At 40.7% G+C, this 20,273-nt stretch overlaps 1 protein-coding gene across 3 annotated transcripts in view; it reads right to left on the bottom strand.

The window, feature by feature from the left end:
• The window catches only part of tbc1d32 (TBC1 domain family, member 32), a 220,380-nt gene that overhangs the window by 72,394 nt on the left and 127,713 nt on the right, over positions 1-20,273 (bottom strand). For all 3 annotated transcript variants that reach the window (XM_073057379.1, XM_073057381.1, XM_073057380.1), the window contains 4 exons: positions 18,643-18,762; positions 6,315-6,403; positions 3,269-3,391; positions 3,079-3,187 (listed from right to left, as the gene is read on the bottom strand). In XM_073057379.1, the coding sequence (XP_072913480.1) occupies positions 3,079-3,187; positions 3,269-3,391; positions 6,315-6,403; positions 18,643-18,762 (441 nt within the window). The remainder of the gene's footprint in view (positions 1-3,078; positions 3,188-3,268; positions 3,392-6,314; positions 6,404-18,642; positions 18,763-20,273) is intronic.

Raw genomic sequence — 20,273 nt, 5'->3', positions numbered from 1 at the left:
AGGACTAACTGAAAGGAACGATAGTAAGAGATTTGAAAGTAGTGGGGGGAGGGGGAAATGCAAAATGATAGGAGAAGACCGGAGGGGGTGGGATGAAGCTAAGAGCTGGAAAGGTGTTTGGTGAAAGTGATACAGGGCTGGAGAAGGGAAAGGATCATGGGACGGGAGGCCTCAGGAGAAAGAAGGGGGGGGGGGGGGAAGCACCAGAGGGAGATGGAGAACAGGCAAACAACTAAATATGTCAGGGATGGGGTAAGAAGGGGAGGAGGGGCATTAACGGAAGTTAGAGAAGTCAATGTTCATGCCATCAGGTTGGAGGCTACCCAGCCGGTATATAAGGTGTTGTTCCTCCAACCTGAGTTTGGATTCACTTTGACAATAGAGGAGGCCATGGATAGACATATCAGAATGGGAATGGGACGTGGAATTAAAATGTGTGGCCACTGGGAGATCCTGCTTTTTCTGGCAGACCGAGCGTAGGCGTTCAGCAAAACGGTCTCCCAGTCTGCATCGGGTCTCACCAATATATAAAAGGCCACACCGGGAGCACCGGACGCAGTATACCACACCAGCCGACTCACAGGTGAAGTGTCGCCTCACCTGGAAGGACTGTCTGGGGCCCTGAATGGTGGTGAGGGGGGAAGTGTAAGGGCAGGTGTAGCACTTGTTCCGTTTACAAGGATAAGCGCCAGGAGGAAGATCGGTGGAAAGGGATGGGGGGGACGAGTGGACAAGGGAGTCACGTACGGAGCGATCCCTGCGAAAAGCAGAAAGTGGGAGAGGGAAAAATGTGTTTGGTAGTGGGATTCCGTTGGAGGTGGCGGAAGTTACAGAGAATTATATGTTGGACCTGGAGGCTGGTGGGGTGGTAGGTAAGGACAAGGGGAACCCTATCCCGAGTGGGGTGGTGGGTGGATGGGGTGAGGGCAGATGTGCAGGAAATAGGAGAGATGCGTTTGAGAGCAGAGTTGATGGTGGACAAAGGGAAGCACCCTTTGTTTAAAAATGGAAGACATTTCCTTCATCCTGGAATGAAAAGCCTCATCCTGAGAGCAGATGCGGCGGAGACAGAGGAATTGTGAGAAGGGGATAGCCTTTTTGCAACAGACAGGGTGGGAAGAGGAATAGTCCAGGTAGCTGTGAGAGTCTGTAGGCTTATAGTAGATATCAGTAGATAGGCCGTCTTCAGAGATGGAGACAGAAAGATCAAGAAAGGGGAGGGAGGTGTCGAAATGGACCAGGTAAATTTCAGGGCAGGGTGAAAGTTGGAGGCAAAGTTAATGAAGTCCACGAGCTCAGCATGCGTGCAAGAGGCAGCGCCAATGCAGTCATCGATGTAGCGAAGGAAAAGAGGGGAATGAAACCTCCAACGGGATCCCACTACCAAACACATTTTTCCCTCCCCCCCTTTCTGCTTTTCGCAGGGATCGCTCCCTACGCGACTCCCTTGTCCACTCGTCCCCCCCATCCCTTCCCACCGATCTCCCTCCTGGCACTTATCCTTGTAAATGGAACAAGTGCTACACCTGCCCTTACACTTCCTCCCTCACCACCATTCAGGGCCCCAGACAGTCCTTCCAGGTGAGGCGACACTTCACCTGTGAGTCGGCTGGTGTGGTATACTGCGTCTGGTGCTCCCGGTGTGGCCTTTTATATATTGGTGAGACCCGACGCAGACTGGGAGACCGTTTCGCTGAACGCCTACGCTCGGTCTGCCAGAAAAAGCAGGATCTCCCAGTGGCCACACATTTTAATTCCACATCCCATTCCCATTCTGATATGTCTATCCATGGCCTCCTCTATTGTCAAAATGAATCCAAACTCAGGTTGGAGGAACAACACCTTATATACTGGCTGGGTAGCCTCCAACCTGATGGCATGAACAATGACTTCTCTAACTTCTGTTAATGCCCCTCCTCCCCTTCTTACCCCATCCCTGACATATTTAGTTGTTTGCCTGTTCTCCATCTCCCTCTGGTGCTTCCCCCCACTCCCTTCTTTCTCCTGAGGCCTCCCGTCCCATGATTCTTTTCCTTCTCCAGCCCTGTATCACTTTCGCCAATCACCTTTCCAGCTCTTAGCTTCATCCCACCCCCTCCGGTCTTCTCCTATCATTTTGCATTTCCCCCTCCCCCCACTTCTTTCAAATCTCTTACTATCGTTCCTTTCGGTTAGTCCTGACGAAGGGTCTCGGCCCAAAACGTCGACAGCGCTTCTCCCTATAGATGCTGCCTGGCCTGTTGTGTTCTACCAGCATTTTGTGTGTGTTGTTGTTTGAATTTCCAGCATCTGCAGATTTCCTCGTGTTTACTCCCTATTCTCAGCCAGTTAATTGAGGATTTACTGTTAATTCAGTTAATTCTGCCACATTTTTGTTGGAATAACTGTTTGCCCTGCAGTCCAGAAGATTTCCCAAATCTGTTTATTCTAACTGCATTTTACCGCATCTCTACTTCTCTCATGCTTTTTTCTTCTTTTGACAAAAAAGATAAAAGGCTCAACCTTTTGCCTGTTTTTCCATTATTAGGGGCTGACAGGTCTCCTAGATCTAATTGCCTAGAATGAACTGTATTTTTTGTGTCATGTTTTCTTGTAAAATTGTGCAAATCAAATAACAGAGCATTATTTAAGATAAGAAATAATTAAAAAGTTGCATTTGGTGTCATTGCACAAAACATACTGAAGAAACCTGGCAACAGAAATATACAAGTAATTGATTAAAACATAAAGGACAAATTAAATGTGGTCTTTTTGTAATGGAGTGCCAATTGAATTTACTTACGTTTGGACAGTCAGAACAGTTTTTAGGGTATGTGTGAGTACTGACAATGGAAGGGTTTATTGGTGTCAGTGTAAGATTTGAGGTACAGGTAAAGTGGGCATCGTGCACACAAGTTGCACAAATTCAAGAAGGAATGATGGAGATTTTCAAAGAAGAAGCCAACAGATTCCATTGACTTTCCTTTGTTGTTAATGAGCTCATCATAGGTGCCACAAGAAACACAACATAAACACATATTCCATTTGAAATAAAAAGGAAGCAACAAGATACATAGGAGAAATGGAGAATTTTCCAACCTTCTGCAAAACTCTTGGAGGTAAAACCCGTTCTGAAGCTCCCCCGACAAGATCCATGCGGACAAGTATGTGATTTCTCTCCACAGAGAGACCATCAATTATGAAGTCCCTTAAATACATAATTATAATTGAATCAGGAAAAATAGTTTTAAAATCTAAAACAAGTAAAATGGTAATAATTTTAACTTACCCTAGATTTTCCAAGTCTTCCTTAACATTTTCCTTTTGTGCATTTAAGAGAATTTGTGATAGATTGTATTGGGATTCTAAAAGTAAAAGAGTATCCAGATTGCAGCACAAAACACTCAGTAGCCTACAGAAACAACAGAATGATATTTAATTAAATAAAATTGTGCTTGCTTGCTACAAATGAAGCACATAATTTTCTAATCAATGCATGAACATTTATAGAGATGAAGGAAAATGAGGCTAATGAATGGTATAAAGCAAAAACACGTTTGTTGGATGGGAACATAGATCAAGTGTGATGGGTGTTTTCAATTTGTTACTTCCATGATTTCATCCTTTTATATCCTTTTATACCGATACCTATACTTCCCTAACCATGCTCCCAGTGTGAAAAGTATTTATTTTAGTCCTTCTAAATAATATTAAAATTTCACTGATGTTGGAAGCTTGAAACAGATATTGGAATATTCAGCTTTGGACTCAAAACCTCAGAAATTTCAAATGAGCAGACACAGAAAGGAATCTCTGAAGTTAAATGCAGCAAAGGATACAGACAGAAATAGTAACACCTTAACGTTGTGTAGAAGCAAACTCATGAACTTATCATCTGTGATCAGATTCACCAATGGACAAATATTATAATCTATCTACTTTTGGAGGCTGTAATCACATTCATTTTGTCCTTGAAAGCTTTCAGGAGTTCAATGAAGACTATTGAGGCTACAGAGGATATCAGCAATAAATGTTATAGATCTGACTACCCTTCTGTAAAGGTTCCTTTAAAATAATACTGTTTGTGTTTGCCAACAGTGATAGAAATGAACCAGCACAGAAAGGAAACTTTACAAAGAGTTTTGCTATATACATTTAGTCTCCTTTGTAAAGTCAAACAGCACGCTTTAGTGATGCCACAAAGGAAAGCTACTTGTTGAGTAGAAGAGTGACTTGGAATAAAATATTCAACAAAAGAAGGTCAAAAAATAATACATTTCCTCAGGAAATTATATAAGTAAGAGTCACAACACAAATGCACAATGATGGATTACTTACATAAGATTTTTTAAGATGATGTTAAATCACTAAAGTTCAATGTAAAGTTTATTATCAGAGTACACACGTCACCACATACAACCCTGACTTTCTTTTTCCTGTGGGCATACTTAGCAAATCTATAGAACAGTAACTGTAAACAGGATCAATGAACAACAAACTGTGCAAATGCAAATATAAATAAATAGCAATAAAAAGAGAGCATGAAATAACAAGATAGAGTCCTTAAACTGAGACCATTGGTTGTAGGAACACTAGAAATAGAATGAGTGTAATTATTCCCTTTTCTTGAAAAGTCTATTGGTTGAGGGGTAGCAATTGTTCTTGAACCTGGTGGTGCAAGTCCTTAGTTACTTGTACCTCTACCTGATGGCAGTAGTGAGAAAAGAGCATGACTTGGGTAGTGAGGTAGGGAGTTACTGACCCTCTCCACTTCTGATCCTCCAATAAGTACTAGTTCATTAAGTTGGAGCATGTTAGCTTACAGCATAAGGCAATTTTATTTGCTGCTATCAGTTTGTAATGTAGCAAAAATAATTTTAATGATCACAGGGCAACAAAAGCAGCAATAATGGTTGTGGTATCTTAGGTATTACAACATGTGGGGTTTAAAAATTTGTTCACAGGATTTTTTTAAAATGCTGTGGAAAATCAGTTTAATCCCAAGTAGAGAAATGTTATTGATTTATGAATGGTTTCATCTCAACTTTCACTGATATTTTCATTTTCCTTGAAAATTCTGGTGCAACACTCAAAATTTATTAGTGTAAGATTTTTAGTTTCACCTGTCTGAAATATAAAGGTTCTCACTTACTCACTTAGAATCAAATTTTACCAATAACCTTTCCGTGAAATGATGCTGTTAAAGGGCCAACACTCAAACCGCATATTTAGTTCTTAGTCAGATCACCATCCAAGCTATGGCCTCAATATCCATTGTATGCATAGACTGCTTTGCCCACTAAGGTCACAGTCATTCTTAGTTTCAAGCTGCAAATTCAACCCAAGCTACTACTGGTCTCTGCTTTATATCTGGTTTGACGCTCATTCAAACATTAGGAAATTCATGCAGAATCCACATGCTCACAGAGAAAATTTCACTGATTTCTCTTTTAGACTACAAGGGCAGCCACAGCAGGTGCTGTAATGTGTCTGTATTACACATTTCTTCAAAAGGTAGGGATTCATTGATGATATTCATGTAAGGCTTCCCTATCAACTCCTGCCAAGAAGCGCTGGCAGGTCTCCATTGCTAGCTGATACAAAAAACATGCCTCCTGTGGTTCCTGTCTCCACCAGTATGTCCAGATTTCTCTGGGTGAACTTTCCCACTTCCTTCTGCCATTGTAACACCAATTCACTCAATCACAACACTTGTTTATAGCTAGAAAAGTGTTAGTTGCTTTGTGGTATATTCCTAATGAACTGCACATTGATGCTGAGGGTGATTTACAAACACTTCACTAGAATGTTCAATAGTTCCATTTACTATCAGAGAATGTATACAATAAACAACCCAAAATTCTTACTCTCAACAGAATCTTCTGTTAAACTAAAGTAAGTTGGATTCAGTACAGCATTAAACAAGAAAACCTGACAACATTGCACTCGCTTCTTATGCAACTTTTATAAAAGTGTGAGAATGATCCACTATTTTGGTTTGAGGCCAAAATTAAAAAAGCCATGGAGAAATTTCTCAGCCATGGATTGCACATAAAATACAGTACACCAGCATGTTGATCAAGGTATTGAACTGGTATTGATCCGGAGATATTAGTTTAAATTCCATCACAGCTGTGAGATTTAATTTGAGCAATTAAGTAAATCTGGAATAAAAATATAGGTTCAGTAATGATGACTATGAAACTACAAGCAGTCATGAAAAATCCATCTGTTTCACCAATGTCCCTCAGGGAAAGATATCTGCTATCCTTTGAAATGAACAGCAACATTTGCATGATTACATTATTTTCAGCTGTTAGTAGGATGCCACTTACCTAAGTCCAAACATATGGGAATGCTCATAGTTGAACAGCGAGTGTATTTTGGCATTTGAATTGATAATTATCAGTCGGTCAATTACATCCTATAAAAGAGAAGCACTGTTACACTGACTGCAAACACCATTTAGAGGCAAACTAGTATAAAAATAGGGGACTAAAGAAAAATCCTGTTTATAAGTTTGTTTTATATATTTTGTAGACAAGCATACCAATGTAAGTTAGTCCATGCACCAACAAGACATACAAATTCTTTGCTATAGTTCATATTTGAGTAGTATTCTAACAGACAACTGTAGTATCAATATAGGCAGAACTTAACAAGACATCCACTTGTGAGGCATCTAAATATAAGTTTTAGCCAATGACCCTTGATACTGAGACCAAATATTCAAATGATATATCAACTACATTTCAATCAAACCTGATTTACAAAACAGTAAACTTAAGCATTCTATCACAAATCAACATTGGAAAGGAAGTCTAAAACACCTCTGTGCCTATAAACAGTATTAATTACCTACCCCCCACCAGCTTGGAAGTTTTCTTATTTTCTTATTTTACAATATAGTGGATTTAATTTGGCTTTTTTTTGACACTGTGCAACAGAAAAAGACTCTTTCATGTCAAAATGAAAATAGATCTCTACAAGGTGATTTAAACTAATTTCAAATATAAACCTCAAAATGACTGATTGTATAAGAATTCACCCCCTTCAAGTTCATATTTAGTAGATGCACCTCTGTCAGAAATTACAGTCTGTGTGGATAGGTCTCTACCAGCTTTGCACATCTGGACACTACAATTTTTCCCTTTTCTTCCTCACAGAACTGCTCAAGCTCTTCAAATTACATGGGGATCATGAGTGAACAGCCCTTTTGAAGTCCAGCCACAAATTATCAATTAGATGAATGTCTGGACTCTGACTTGGCCACTCCAGGACATTAACTTTGTTGTTTTTAAACCATTCCTGTGTAGCTTTGGTTTTATGCTTGGGATCATTGTCTTGCTGGAAAACAAATCTTCTCCCAAGTCGCCGTTCTCTTGCAGACTGCATCAGGTATTCCTCCAGGATTTCCCTGTATTTTGCTACATTCATTTTACCCTCTACAAGCCTTCCAAAGACAGCTGCAGTGAAGCATCCCCACAGCATAATGCAGCCACCACCATGTTTCACGGTTGGGATGGTGTTTAGTCTGATGGCCAAAAAGCTCAATTTTGCTTTCATTAGACCATAGAACCTTCTTTCAGCTGACTTCAGAGTCTCTCATGTGTCTTCTGGCAAACTCTAATTAAGATTTAATGTGAAGTTTTTTCAACAGTGGCTTTCCCTTTCCCACTCTCCCATAAAGCTACAACTGGTGAAGCACCCGGGCAACAGTTTTTGTATGCGCAGTCTCTGAAACTTGTAACTCCTCCAGAATTGTCATAGGTTTCTTGGTGACCTCCTTCACTAGTGCCCTTCTTGCATGGAGTTAGTCAGTTTTTGAGGATGGCCTGCTCTAGGCAGATTTATGGTTGTGCCATGCTCTTCCCATTTTTCGATGATTGACAACTGTACTCCAAGGGATATTCAGTGATTTGTAAATTTTCTTGTATCCATCTCCTGACTCGTGCTTTCAATAACCTTATTGCGGAGTTGCTTGGAGAGTTCTTTTGTCTTTGTGGTGTTGTTTTTGCCAGGATACTGACTCACCTTGCAGATACAGGTGTATTTTTACTACAATCAATTGAAACACCTTGACTGCACACAGATCCCCATTTAACTAATTATGTGACTTCTAAAACCAATTGGCTGTACCAGTGATGATTTGGCATGTCATATTAAAGGAAGGTGAGAACTTATGTAATCAATTATTTTGTATTTTATATTTGTCATTAATTTAGATCATCTTGTAGAGATCTGTTTTCACTTTGAGAAGGAAAAGTCTTTTTCTGTTGATCAGTGTCAAAAAAGACAAATTAAATCCATTGTGATTCAATGTTGTAAAATAATAAACATGAAAACTTCCAAGAGGGGTAAATTCTTCTTTCAAGCATTGTAGCATCCCTTTTCTATATTAATTGATTGCTGCAAAAGTTATTTCAAATTATTCATTCTTTGATCAAAATGAGGAGGTGAAATAGGCAAAGGTTAGTATTGAATTAGAATACAAATCAGAAGAACAGAAAATGCTTCTGGCATCTTCAAAAGCAGGTCACAAGAAAAGATGATGGTAAAGAAAAGCTTTTGATTGCTAGTTGCACTTTTAGCCTTAAATATGAAAACCATGTATTCAATTCTGCTCTGGAAACAAGCATATACAGTAATTCAATCAGACAGCAGCACACAGATATTGAAGACTGATTACTTAGGAGCTGCATGTTGTATCTATGCACAACTAAATAAAAGCAGGCACATGGGAGATGGCTTTAACTGGTATATCACATTGCAGTGAGAGAGAGAGAGAGAGAGAGAGAAGAAACAATGTACATGCGCAGACTACATAGTGCTGGGGGGGGGGGAGGGTCATTGCTCTAAATAATTACATTTCTTCCCCCTTTAGATAGAAACATAGAAAATAGGTGCAGGAGTAGGCCATTCGGCCCTGCGAGCCTGCACCGCCATTCAGTGTGATCGTGGCTGATCATCCAACTCAGAACCCTGTACCTGCTTTCTCTCCATACCCCCTGATCCCTTTGTGTGAAGAAGTTTTTCCTCATCTCGGTCCTAAAAGGCTTCCCCTTTATCCTTAAACTGTGACCCCTAGTTCTGGACTTCCCCAACATCAGAAACAATCTTCCTGCATCTAGCCTGTCCAATCCCTTTAGAATTTCATACGTTTCAATAAGATCCCCCCTCAATCTTCTAAATTCCAGTGAGTATAAGCCTAGTCGATCCAGTCTTTCTTCATATGAAAGTCCTGCCATCCCAGGAATCAATCTGGTGAACTTTCTCTGTACTCCCTCTATGGATTTGGATTAATGGTAAGTATATATGTACAAAGCATTCAATTTCTCTTTCATAAGCCAATATTCCCAATAAACATGTTTTCACAATAACAGTCCACAACTAACTTCACAGTTTAAATGGTTTAGTCTTTTGGGAAACACTCTGTTTCTTTCAGGATAGTGCGTCTGGACCTGTGGAGTGGCATCAGGTTTGGCAGGTTTCTTGTCAACAGTAACATTCTCGTTATGCCTTTGTGCCTGTGCTGTGGTATCAGCTTTAGTAGGTGTCTTGCCTAAGACGACTTTCTTGGTTTCTGGTGTCAGGATGCTGTCAGTGACGTGATCATCACTGGGGGGTAAGTCCAGTGATTGTAATGTGCCCGTCTTGTTGGATACAATCGACTCTGGTGTGTTCTTCGGTTGAACATCCAGTATCTGGTCCACATGACGTCTCCATACCTGATCTCCAACATCCACTGTGTACATCAGCGGTCCAGTTCTTGTGTCTACCTGTCTTCTCAGTAATCATGCGTTAGGAATTCCTGTCCAATCTCAGAGCTCCTTCCTGCTTCACTTGGCAACCGGTTGAACTGTTTATTCTGCACATCCGTCCGTTGGTCTGGTTTCAGGAGGTCAGTGCGAGATCTCAGATTCCTGCTCATGAACAGCATTGCAGGTGTTTGATTTGTTGTTGAATGAACAGAGTATCGATACATAGAAAGGAAGTTGTCAATCTTGTACTGTAGAGAAGCGTCCTCCTTGTCCATCGTTTTAATGGAAGGTTTGGTTAAACCTTTCAGCTAACCCATTTGTTGCTGAGTGATGAAGAGCTTCAGGAACAGCTGGAATTCTTCTGACATGTACTGTGGTCTGTTGTCACTCACATTTTGTTCTGGTAAGCCATTTCTGGTGAAGACAGTCCTCAGAGCGGAGACCGTCTTTGCTGAGGTGGTTGACTTCATTGGTATAACCTCCGGCCACTCCGAATGAGCATCCACAGCAATCAGAAACATGGAGCCCATGAATGGCCCAGCAAAGTCAATATATACTCTTTGCCATGGAGATGACACCACTCCCACAGGTGTAATGGTGCCTGTGGGTGTGCATTTTGAACTTTTTGGCATCCCAAACGTCTTTTGGCCAAATTTTCAATCTGTTTATCTATTCCTTTCTCAGACATCTTCTCATTAGTATTAAGCAGCTGTGACACCCTCTGGTTAGTGCTACCATTTAGGCTGCCATTGCCTGTTGATGTCACACTGAGAGCTTTGATTGAGTGCCAGTTCCATTTGGATTGTTCTCAACCATTCACATCCAAAAAGTGCTGGCTCTCCACTTTTCAACTCATGAACTTGTAACTGTTGGGTATGGCCTCCATACATCACATTTATTTTCAGTTTGCCTTTGGGAAACATTTTTTCACCTGTGTAAATTTTTAGCATCACTGAGGTCTTCTCTAATGGTATCAGAGAAAACAGTCTGTTACAGTCAGCCTCTGGAATTATGGATAAAGCTGACCCTTTACCCAGCTGCATTTTCGGTTTTATACCGACACATCTATTGTGATCCAGATGATTTTGCGATCTGCTTCAGTTACACTATGCAGTTCTAGGCATGTCAGTTCGTCTTTGTCAGACTCTATGTTGTCTGATTCTGTTTTACATTCGGTAACTTTGTTTAGTTTTGTGTTAGAGATTTTTCACTCGGCCATGCTTTTTCTCTGCCTTGCATATTCTCTCTATGTGACCTTGCCTTTGAAACTTACTGCAGACTTTTTCTTTGAACCAATAGTCATTTTCATTATGGGAGGACTTGCCACATTGATAACATCTTTGGCTTTTTGCACCATTCAGGGACATTTCTGTATTTCACATTCTAACCTCCTTTCCTGTAGTTCTGCTGCATCCTCTAATGATACTGCAATGGTCAATGCCCATTCTAAGGTTAGGTCTCTTTCAGATAGTGGTCTCTTTTGAGTGCTTTGACAATGCATACCACATATGAGCCTGTCCCTTAATGCATCAGAAGGTCCATCGCTAAAGTCACAGTACTGGGAAAGTATGCACAGTTCTGCAATGTGTTCAGAAAGGCTTTCATCTTTTGATTAGTTCCTTTTGGAAAATGTCAATGTCTTAGCTATTGCCAGCAGTTTAGGGCTCAAGTGATTTTGTAAAATTGTAACAATTTCGTCGAACGTCTTGCTTGCTGGCTTTGCAGGGGTTACAAAGATGTGTAAGAAACTGTATATTCTAGGGACCATTAAGCTAGGAGGTGCAGGGACTTTTTTTTTGCTCCTCCACATTGTTTGTGTTACAGAACAGTTCCACCCTCTCAATATACGACTCCCAGCCTTCATTAGCACTATCAAATTCGTCAGTTTTCCTGAATGAAGCCATTGTCATGTTATTGTCATTTAAATTCAGTGTGTCTTTCACTGTTACTCACGTGTTCCTTTGGTAGCATCCGTGACAGCTTTCTCGTGCTGTTTAACTCTCACTATTTCATCCTTTAACTGTCGGTGCAGTTTGTGATATTTTCTGACATTCAGGTTTGTACTTGTTGTTAATTTGTGTGACTGTGCACAACTATATATCAATTAAATAAAAGCACACTAAAAGCTAAAAGTGGGAGATGGCTTTTAATGGTGTATTCACGAGAGAGAGCGTGACAGCGAGAGAGAGGGGGAACAATGTGAGTGCACAAACAACAGATCAATATGTAGTGCTAAGGGGGGTGGTCCTTGCTCTAAAGAAATAGATCCATATATTACGGTGCACACTTGAAAATGTCCCCTTAAATATTCTGGTTGATCTTTAAAATCTCATTGATTTAACGAGGCAGAAAGCAGATTTGAATTGACATTTATTTCATAACTGATACCACTAAAACTATAAACTATTACTACGACTGAAAAACACATTGATTTATTTCACTCTTATGCGGGATGATGCTGCATCACTATCAACATTTCAAAACTATTTAAATGGCAATGGTACTCTTTAGGATGTTCTATGGCACTGACTGTAGAGAACTCACTATATAAAATAAGCACAACTGTAATAACTTTGAATGTTGACATGGTTTGATATTTTAGCTGTTCATAAATTTATCAGTTTATATATTTCAGTGTCTTCACTGTGGAAGACCCAAGAAGGATGCCAGAAATTCAAGAGCGTCAAGGGGCAGAAATGAATGTAGTTGCTATTACTAGGAGAAAGTGCTTGGGAAGCTGAATGGTCTGAAGGTAAATAAGTCATCTGGATCAGATGGATGACACCGAAGGGATTGCTGGAGGCGTTAGTAATGATCTTCCTGGAATCATTAGCTTCTGGAATACTTCTAGAGGACAAGAAAATTGCCACTGTCACTTCACTCTTTAAGAAGGGAGGAACCAGAAGAAAGGAAATTATGGGCCAGTTAGCTTATCATCAGTGCTTGGGTAGATGTTGGAGTCCATTATTAAGAATGAGGTTTCAGGGTACTTCTAGGCACATGGTAAAGTAAGCAAAAGTCAGCATGGTTTCCTTAAGAGAAAATCTTGCTGGACAAATCTGTTGGAATTCTCTGAGGATATAATGGGACAGACAAAGTTGAGTCAGTAGATGTTATATAGTTGGATATTCATAACAAGGTGCCACGCATGAGGCTGCTGATCAAGATAAGAGCCTATGGTATTACAGGAAAGATACTAGCATGGATAAAAGATAGGCTGATTAGCAGGAGGAAATGAGTTGGAATAAGGGGGTCAATTCTGCTTGGCTGCTGGTGACAAGTGCCAACCATTGGGATCAGTTATTGGGACCTTTCTTTTCACATTACATGTCAACGAATTGGATGACAGAATTAATGGCTCTGCAGCCAATTTTGCAGACAATACAAAGATAGGTGGTGTTGAAGAAGCAAGGAGTCTGCAAAAGGACTTGCACAGATTGGGAGAATGGGAAAAGAAGTGGCAGATAGAATATTAGTGTAGGGAAGTGTATGAAAATACACTTTGGATGAAGAAATAAGGGCACAGACTATTTTCTAAATGAGGAGAAAATTCAAAAGTTAGGGGTGCAAAGTGACTTGGGAATCCTTTTGCAGGATTTTCTAAATGTTAACTTGCGGTTCACAAGACAAAGGAGCAGAGGTAGGCCATTCGGCCCTTCGAGTCTGCTTTGTCACTGCACCATGAACTAAACTATTCTCCCATCTAGTTCCAATTTTTGGCTTTTTCCCCAGATCCCTTGATACCCTGACTAGTTAGATACATATCAATCTCCTCTTAAAACACCCTCAATAATCGGGACTCCACAGCTGTATGTGGTACCGAATTCCATAAATCCACGACCCTCTGGCTAAAAAATTCTCATCTCTGTTTTAAATGAGTACCCTCTAATTCTAAGACTGTGGCCTCCTGACCTGGACTCACCCACCAAGGGAAACAGCCTTTCCACATCTACTCTGTCCAACATTCAAAATGTTTCTATGAGATTCCCTCTCATTCTTCTATACTATAATGAATACAGTCCAAGAGCTGACAAACGCTCCTCATATGTTAGCCCCTGCATTCAAGAAATCATCCTCGTAAATCTTCTCTGAACTCTCTTCAACATCGGTACATCCGTTCTAAGATAAGGGCCCAAAACGGCACACAGTATTCCAAATGAGGGCTCACCAGTGCCCCATAGAGCCACATCAACACCTCCTTACTCTTATACACTATTCCTCTTGAAATGAATGCCAACACAGCATTCGCTTTCTTTACTGCCAATCCAACCTGGTGGTTAACCTTTAGGGTATCTATCCAGCACGAGGACCCCCTGTCCCTTTGCACTTCTGATTTTTTGAATTTTCTCCCCATCTAAATAACAATCTGCATGATTATTTCTTCTTCCAAAATGTACAACCGTACATTTTTCAACATTGTATCTCATCTGCCATTTCTTTGCCCACTCTCCTAAACTGACCAAGTTCTCTGCAACCTTTCCATTTCTTCAACACTTCCTGCTCCTCCACCTATCTTGGTGTCATCCGCAAATTTAGCCACAAAACCATTTAATCCATAATCTAAATCATCAATATACAGTGTAAAAAGAAGTGGCCCCAATACCAACCCCTGGGTTGAGTCAGTGGTAACAAAGGCAAATGCAATGTTAAGATTAATTGTGAGAGGACGAGAACATAAGAGCAAGGGTGTGATGCTGAGACTTTATAAAGCAATGGTCAGACCCCACTTGGAATATTGTGAGAAGCTTTGGACCCCTTATCTAAGGAAGGATGTGCTGGCATTGGACAGGGTCCAGAGGAGGTTCACAAAACTGATTCTGGGGAAGAAAGGGTTAATATAAGAGGAGCATTTGATTTCTCTGGGCCTGTACTCACTAGAGCTTAGAAGAATGAGGGGGGAACCTCACAGAAACCTATCGAATATTGACAGAGTGGATGTGGAGAGGATGTTGCTATAGTGGGCGAGTCTAGGACCAGAGGGCACAGTCTCAGAATAAAAGGATGTCCTTTTAGAACAGATATGAGAAGGTACTTCTTTAGCCAGAGGGTGGTGAATCTGTGTAATTCACTGACACATATGGCCATGGAGGCCAGGTCATTGCGTCTATTTAAAGCAGATGTTGATAGGTTCTTGGTAACAGGGAGAAGGCAGGAGAATGGGCTTGAAAGGGGCAATAAATCAGCCATGATGGAATGGCAGAGCAGACTCAATGAACCAAGTGGCCTAATTCTGCTCCTATTTCTTATGATCTTATATAAATCTATTAATTTGCAACATGCTCAATGGACAATGGACAATAAATTAGCACCAAATTTCTTGGTGTTCACCGATCTCACCTGGTCCCTCAACACCAGCTCCATAGCAAAGAAAGACCAGCAGCATCTCTACTTTTTGTAAAGGCCGAGGAAAGTCCATCTCCCACCCCCCATCCTCATCACATTCTACAGGGGTTGTATTGAGAGCGTCCTGAGCAGCTGCATCACTGCCTGGTTCGGAAATTGCACCACCTCGGATCGCAAGACCCTGCAGCGGATAGTGAGGCCAGCTGGGAAGATCATCGGGGTCTCTCTTCCCGCCATCACGGACATTTACACTACACGCTGCATCCACAAAGGAAACAGCATTATGAAGGACCCCATGCACCCCTCATACAATCTCTTCTCCCTCCTGCCGTCTGGGAAACGGCTCCGAAGCATTCGGGCTCTCACGACCAGACTATATAACAGTTTCTTCCCCCAAGCTATCAGACTCCTCAATACCCGAAGCCTGGACTGACACCTTGCCCTACTGTCCTGTTTATTATTTATTCTAATGCCTGCACTGTTTTGTGCACTTTATACAGTCCAGAGTAGGTCTGTAGTCTAGTATAGCTTTCTCTGTGTTTTTTTTAATTACGTAGTTCAGTCTAGTTTTTAGTACTGTGTCATGTAAACCATGGTCCTGAAAAACATTGTCTCATTTTTACTATGCACTGTACCAGCAGTTATGGTTGAAATGACAATAAAAGTTGACTTGACTTGAAGACACATTTTGAGCTTTTTTCTTTAAACGTAGTGTTTAATCTTTTAGATTTTTCATTAAATTGTGCAGTCAAAACACCTAGAAAATACTCTGTCTTGCTGCTGCCATCAGGAAGGATGTACAGGAGCCTCAAGACTCACACCACCAAGTTCAGGAACAGTTATTACCCCTCAACAATCAGACTCTGGAATCAATGGGGGATAACTTAACTCACCCCAATACTCAACTGTTTCCACAATGCATGGGCTCACTTTCAAGGAATCTTCATCTCATGTTATCGATATTTATTGCTTACTTATTTATTTTCTTTTTGTAAAATGAAGGATCTCGGCCCAAAACATAATTATTTACTCTTTTCCATGGATGCTGCCTAGCCTGCTGAGTTCCTCCAGCATTTTGTGTGTGTTGCATTAGAACATTTCTGTTATGAGGGGACACTGGGCAAGGTGGGTTTGTTTTCCATGAAGAAGACGAGGCTGATAGAGGTGCACAGATTCAAAGAGTAGTAGAAGGCAGAATCAGACTCTTCAGCCCAACTAGTCCATGATAACCACAGCATCCTCCTTGGTAGTCCCAGTGGTCCTTGTCTGTCTCATAGCTTACCAAATTCCACCCCTCCATTTACCTATACAAGTACCTCTTAAATGTTGCAACTATACGTGCTGTGACCTCTTCCTCTGACAGATCATTCCATAGACTCACTACTCTCTATGGGAAGAAGTTACCTGCAAGGTCTCTTTTAATCTCTCCTCTCTTATCTTGTACTGTGCCCTTCAGTTTTGGACTACCCAATCCTGGGGAACAGACTATAATCACCCATCTTATCCATACCCTTCATAATTTTATAAACTTCTGTAAGATCACCCTCATCCTCCTGTGCTCTAGGGGATAAAGGTACCACCTCTCTCTATAATTCAAGACCTCTAAAACAGGCAGCATCTTTGTAAATCTCTTCTGCACCCTCTCCAGCTTGACAATACCTTTCTTATATAGGATAACCAAAATTGTACACAATACTTAATGTGTGAACTTATTAATGACTTACATAACTGTCATAACGACTTTCATCCTAAATTCCATGCCCTGTCTGATGAAAGCCAGCATGCTAAAGGCCTTCTTCACCACCATATTTGCATGGCTTGCATGGCTGCTTTCAGCAAACTGTGCACTTGTAATCCCAGGTCCCTCTGTTTCACAACACTCACTAGAGCCTTACTTTCCTGTCCTACTCTGGTTTGACTGTCCAAAATGCATCATCTAATGCTTATCTAAGTTGAAATCTATTTCCCATTCTTTAGCCCATCTCCTCAACCGATTTTCTTGCAATTCATTGCAACCTGCTTCACAATCAATAAGGCACCCTAATTTAGTATCAGCAAACTTACTAATTTTGCAATATATAGCATTGTGCAAAAGTCCTAGGCTATATAGCGAGGATTCAGAATGGGAAAGGGGTAAAGAGAGAGGGAAGGAGCGGAAAGCACCAGAGAGACATTCTGTAATGATCAATAAACCAACTGTTTGGAATCAAATGCTTTGCCTGGTGTTCCAGGACAACGTAGGTCTGTACCCTCGACATCCCCTGACCCTGACACTCCTCTGCCACTTGTTCCACATTCCTTCCGCAGTGCTCACCTCTCGCCATCTCAACGTCTCTGGCTCCCACCAGATTTACAAACTTGCTCTCCATGTTGACAAATGCAGTACTGTGCAAATGTCTAAAGCGCCCTAGCCATATACATGTGTCTAAGGCTTATATACAGGGCTCTATATTTCACCTCAATATCATTTCCATAAATAAGGAATATCAAAGGTCCCATCAATGAAGCCTTGGGACACCCAAATTGTCACACACCACCAGTGGGAAGACTAATGTTCAGCCATCATGTTCTGCTTCCAATCACTGAGCCAATGCTCAATCCACCTCAGCAGATTCCCTTGAATCATACGCGACCTAACCTTCCAGATCAACCTATCATGCAATACCTTGCCAAAGGCCTCGCTAAAGACCAGTTAGGTAGCATCCACAGTCTTTATCTATCCTCTCAGTTACCTCTTCAAAAATCTCCAAATGATTCATCAGACATAACCTCCCATGCACAAAACCATGCTGACAATTCCCGATTAGGATAGAATCATGGTATGAAATTTCCAGCATTGCAGACGTATTTAAAGCAGGAAAGCATAGGTTTAGTTAGAAGATTTATTGGAGTTCTGAGAAACCGGGAGCAAACACACTACCTAAGTACATGGAATTTGTGGATGGTGCTGTTCCTACATAGCTGTAACTCTCATCCTTCTGCAGGAGTAGTGACAATGGACCCCAATGATTTTAAAAGAAGTGCAGGGAACTTAGCCAGTTTAAAAGAAAACAGAGACTCTGTGTTTAAAAAGAGTTTGGAAAACAGGACCACAGTATAACTAAAGGGACAGAGATGCTGTACCATCTGCATGTCCAATTAGGATATGAGACAGTTACTATCAGCGTTGAAGCTGTATATTTCGGAAAGTTTTCAAAGGAACATTTGTGAATTACTGTATTTTGCATATGATGCACACTGGAGCCTGGTGCACTGATAATAGAAATGAATGCTCGAGGTGAATATTGGGTGCTCATCATTGGTGATGCTTAGTCCTCAGTGTTGTTGAGTTTCAATAGTGTTGATGGAGCATCATTCAATCAGGCAATCTTATTTCTAAACCCAAATAATTAATATTTTAATGCAATTTTTTTGATTGTTAAAAGTAAATCTTTAGCTAAGTTTTAAGATGAACAATTTATCTTTATATAATAGGTAGAATATTTAAAAATATTGAAACAATATTTAAAATACATCAACTATGAATTATTTTCAAGAAAAAAGAAACTGTTCCACTTACAACAATTGAGCAAGGCACTTCACGTAAGGAATATTCTGCCTTGTTTGGAAGTGGCAGATTACCAATAAGTTCATAGACAGCTTGGTAAGATGAGAGTAAGTTTGCCAGAGCTAGGAATGACTTAAAAGAAAGAAAAATTATGCAAATATTCATAAAATTTTAAATAACATTTCTTACCAATATGGAAGAAAAATACTCCTGGCTGAAAACAGAAATTCAGAAAAATAACTGTATAGCCACACTTCACATTAAAGTACTCTACTGTGACAACATATTTTCCGTAATTAAAGTAAACTAATGTATGGCAATTGCAAGTGCAATACAAGCCAGAGGATGTTATAATCATTGTACAAGGACATAATATATTTAATTAACTGCAAATCTGTTACCCTAAGTGTCTCAAGTTGTTGTTTTAGCTATGACTATATCCCATAAGACCATAAAGTATAGGAACAGAATTAGGTTATTTGGCCCATCAAGTCTGCTCCACCATTTCATCATGGTTGATCCATTTTTCCTCTCAGCCCCAATCTCCTCCCTTCCCCCCCCCCCATATCCTTTCATGCCAAGAGCAATCAAGAATCTATCAACCTCTGTCTTAACTACACATACAGATTTGGCCTTTACAGCTGCTTGTGGCAACAAATTCCATAGATTCACCACTATCTGGCTAAAGAAGTTCCTTCGTATCTGAATTCTAAAAGGACACCTCTCTATTCTGAGGCTGTGTACTCTGTTAGACTCCCCCACCATAGGAAACATCCTTCCCACATCCATTCTATCAAGGCCTTTCACCATTTGAAAGGTTTCAATTAGGTAACTCCCTTTCTTCTGAATTCCAGTGAATACAGGCTCGGAGCCATCAAACACTCTTCATGTGAAAAGATGTTCATTTTCGTGAACGTCCTTTGAACCTTCTCCAGTTTCAGCACATACTTTCTAAGATAAGGGGCCCAATACTGCTCATAATACTCCAAAGGAGGCCCCTCCAGTGCTTTACAAAGTATCAACTTACATGCTTGCTTAATATTCTAGTCCACTTGAAATTAATGCAAACATCGCATTTGTCTTCCTCACCATAGACTCAACTTGCAAATTAACCTTCGGAGAATCCTGCACGAGTACTCCCTAGTCCCTTTGTGCCTCAGATTTTTGTAGTTTCTCTCCATTTATAACACTTTCATTTCTTCTACCAAAGTACATGAGTATTCCATCTGTCACTTCTTTGCCCATTCTCCTAATCTGCCTAAGTCCTTCTGTAACCTCTCTACTTCCTCAAAACCACCTGCCCTTCCATCTATTTTTGTATCGTTTGCAAACTTTTTAACAAATCCATCCATACCATTATCCAAACCACTAACATATAACATGAAAAGAATCAGTCCCAACACAGACCCAGTGGAACACCACTCGTCACCGGCAGCCAAAAAGAAAAGGCTCCCTTTTTTCTCACACTTTGTCTCCTGCCAATTTACCCTTGCTACAATCTTTCCTGTAATACCATGGGTTCATTGCTTGTTAAGCAGCCACATGTGTGGCACATTGTCAAAGGCCTTCTGAAAATCCAAGTACACAACATCAACCAGTTCTCCTTTGTCTATCCTGCTTGTTATTTAGAAACATAGAAAACC

Source organism: Hemitrygon akajei, chromosome 9 (assembly GCF_048418815.1).
Source record: "Hemitrygon akajei chromosome 9, sHemAka1.3, whole genome shotgun sequence".
NCBI lineage: Eukaryota > Metazoa > Chordata > Chondrichthyes > Myliobatiformes > Dasyatidae > Hemitrygon > Hemitrygon akajei.
The sequence above is the reverse complement of the archived record's forward strand: the minus strand, read 5'-3'. Positions and strand labels throughout refer to the sequence as shown.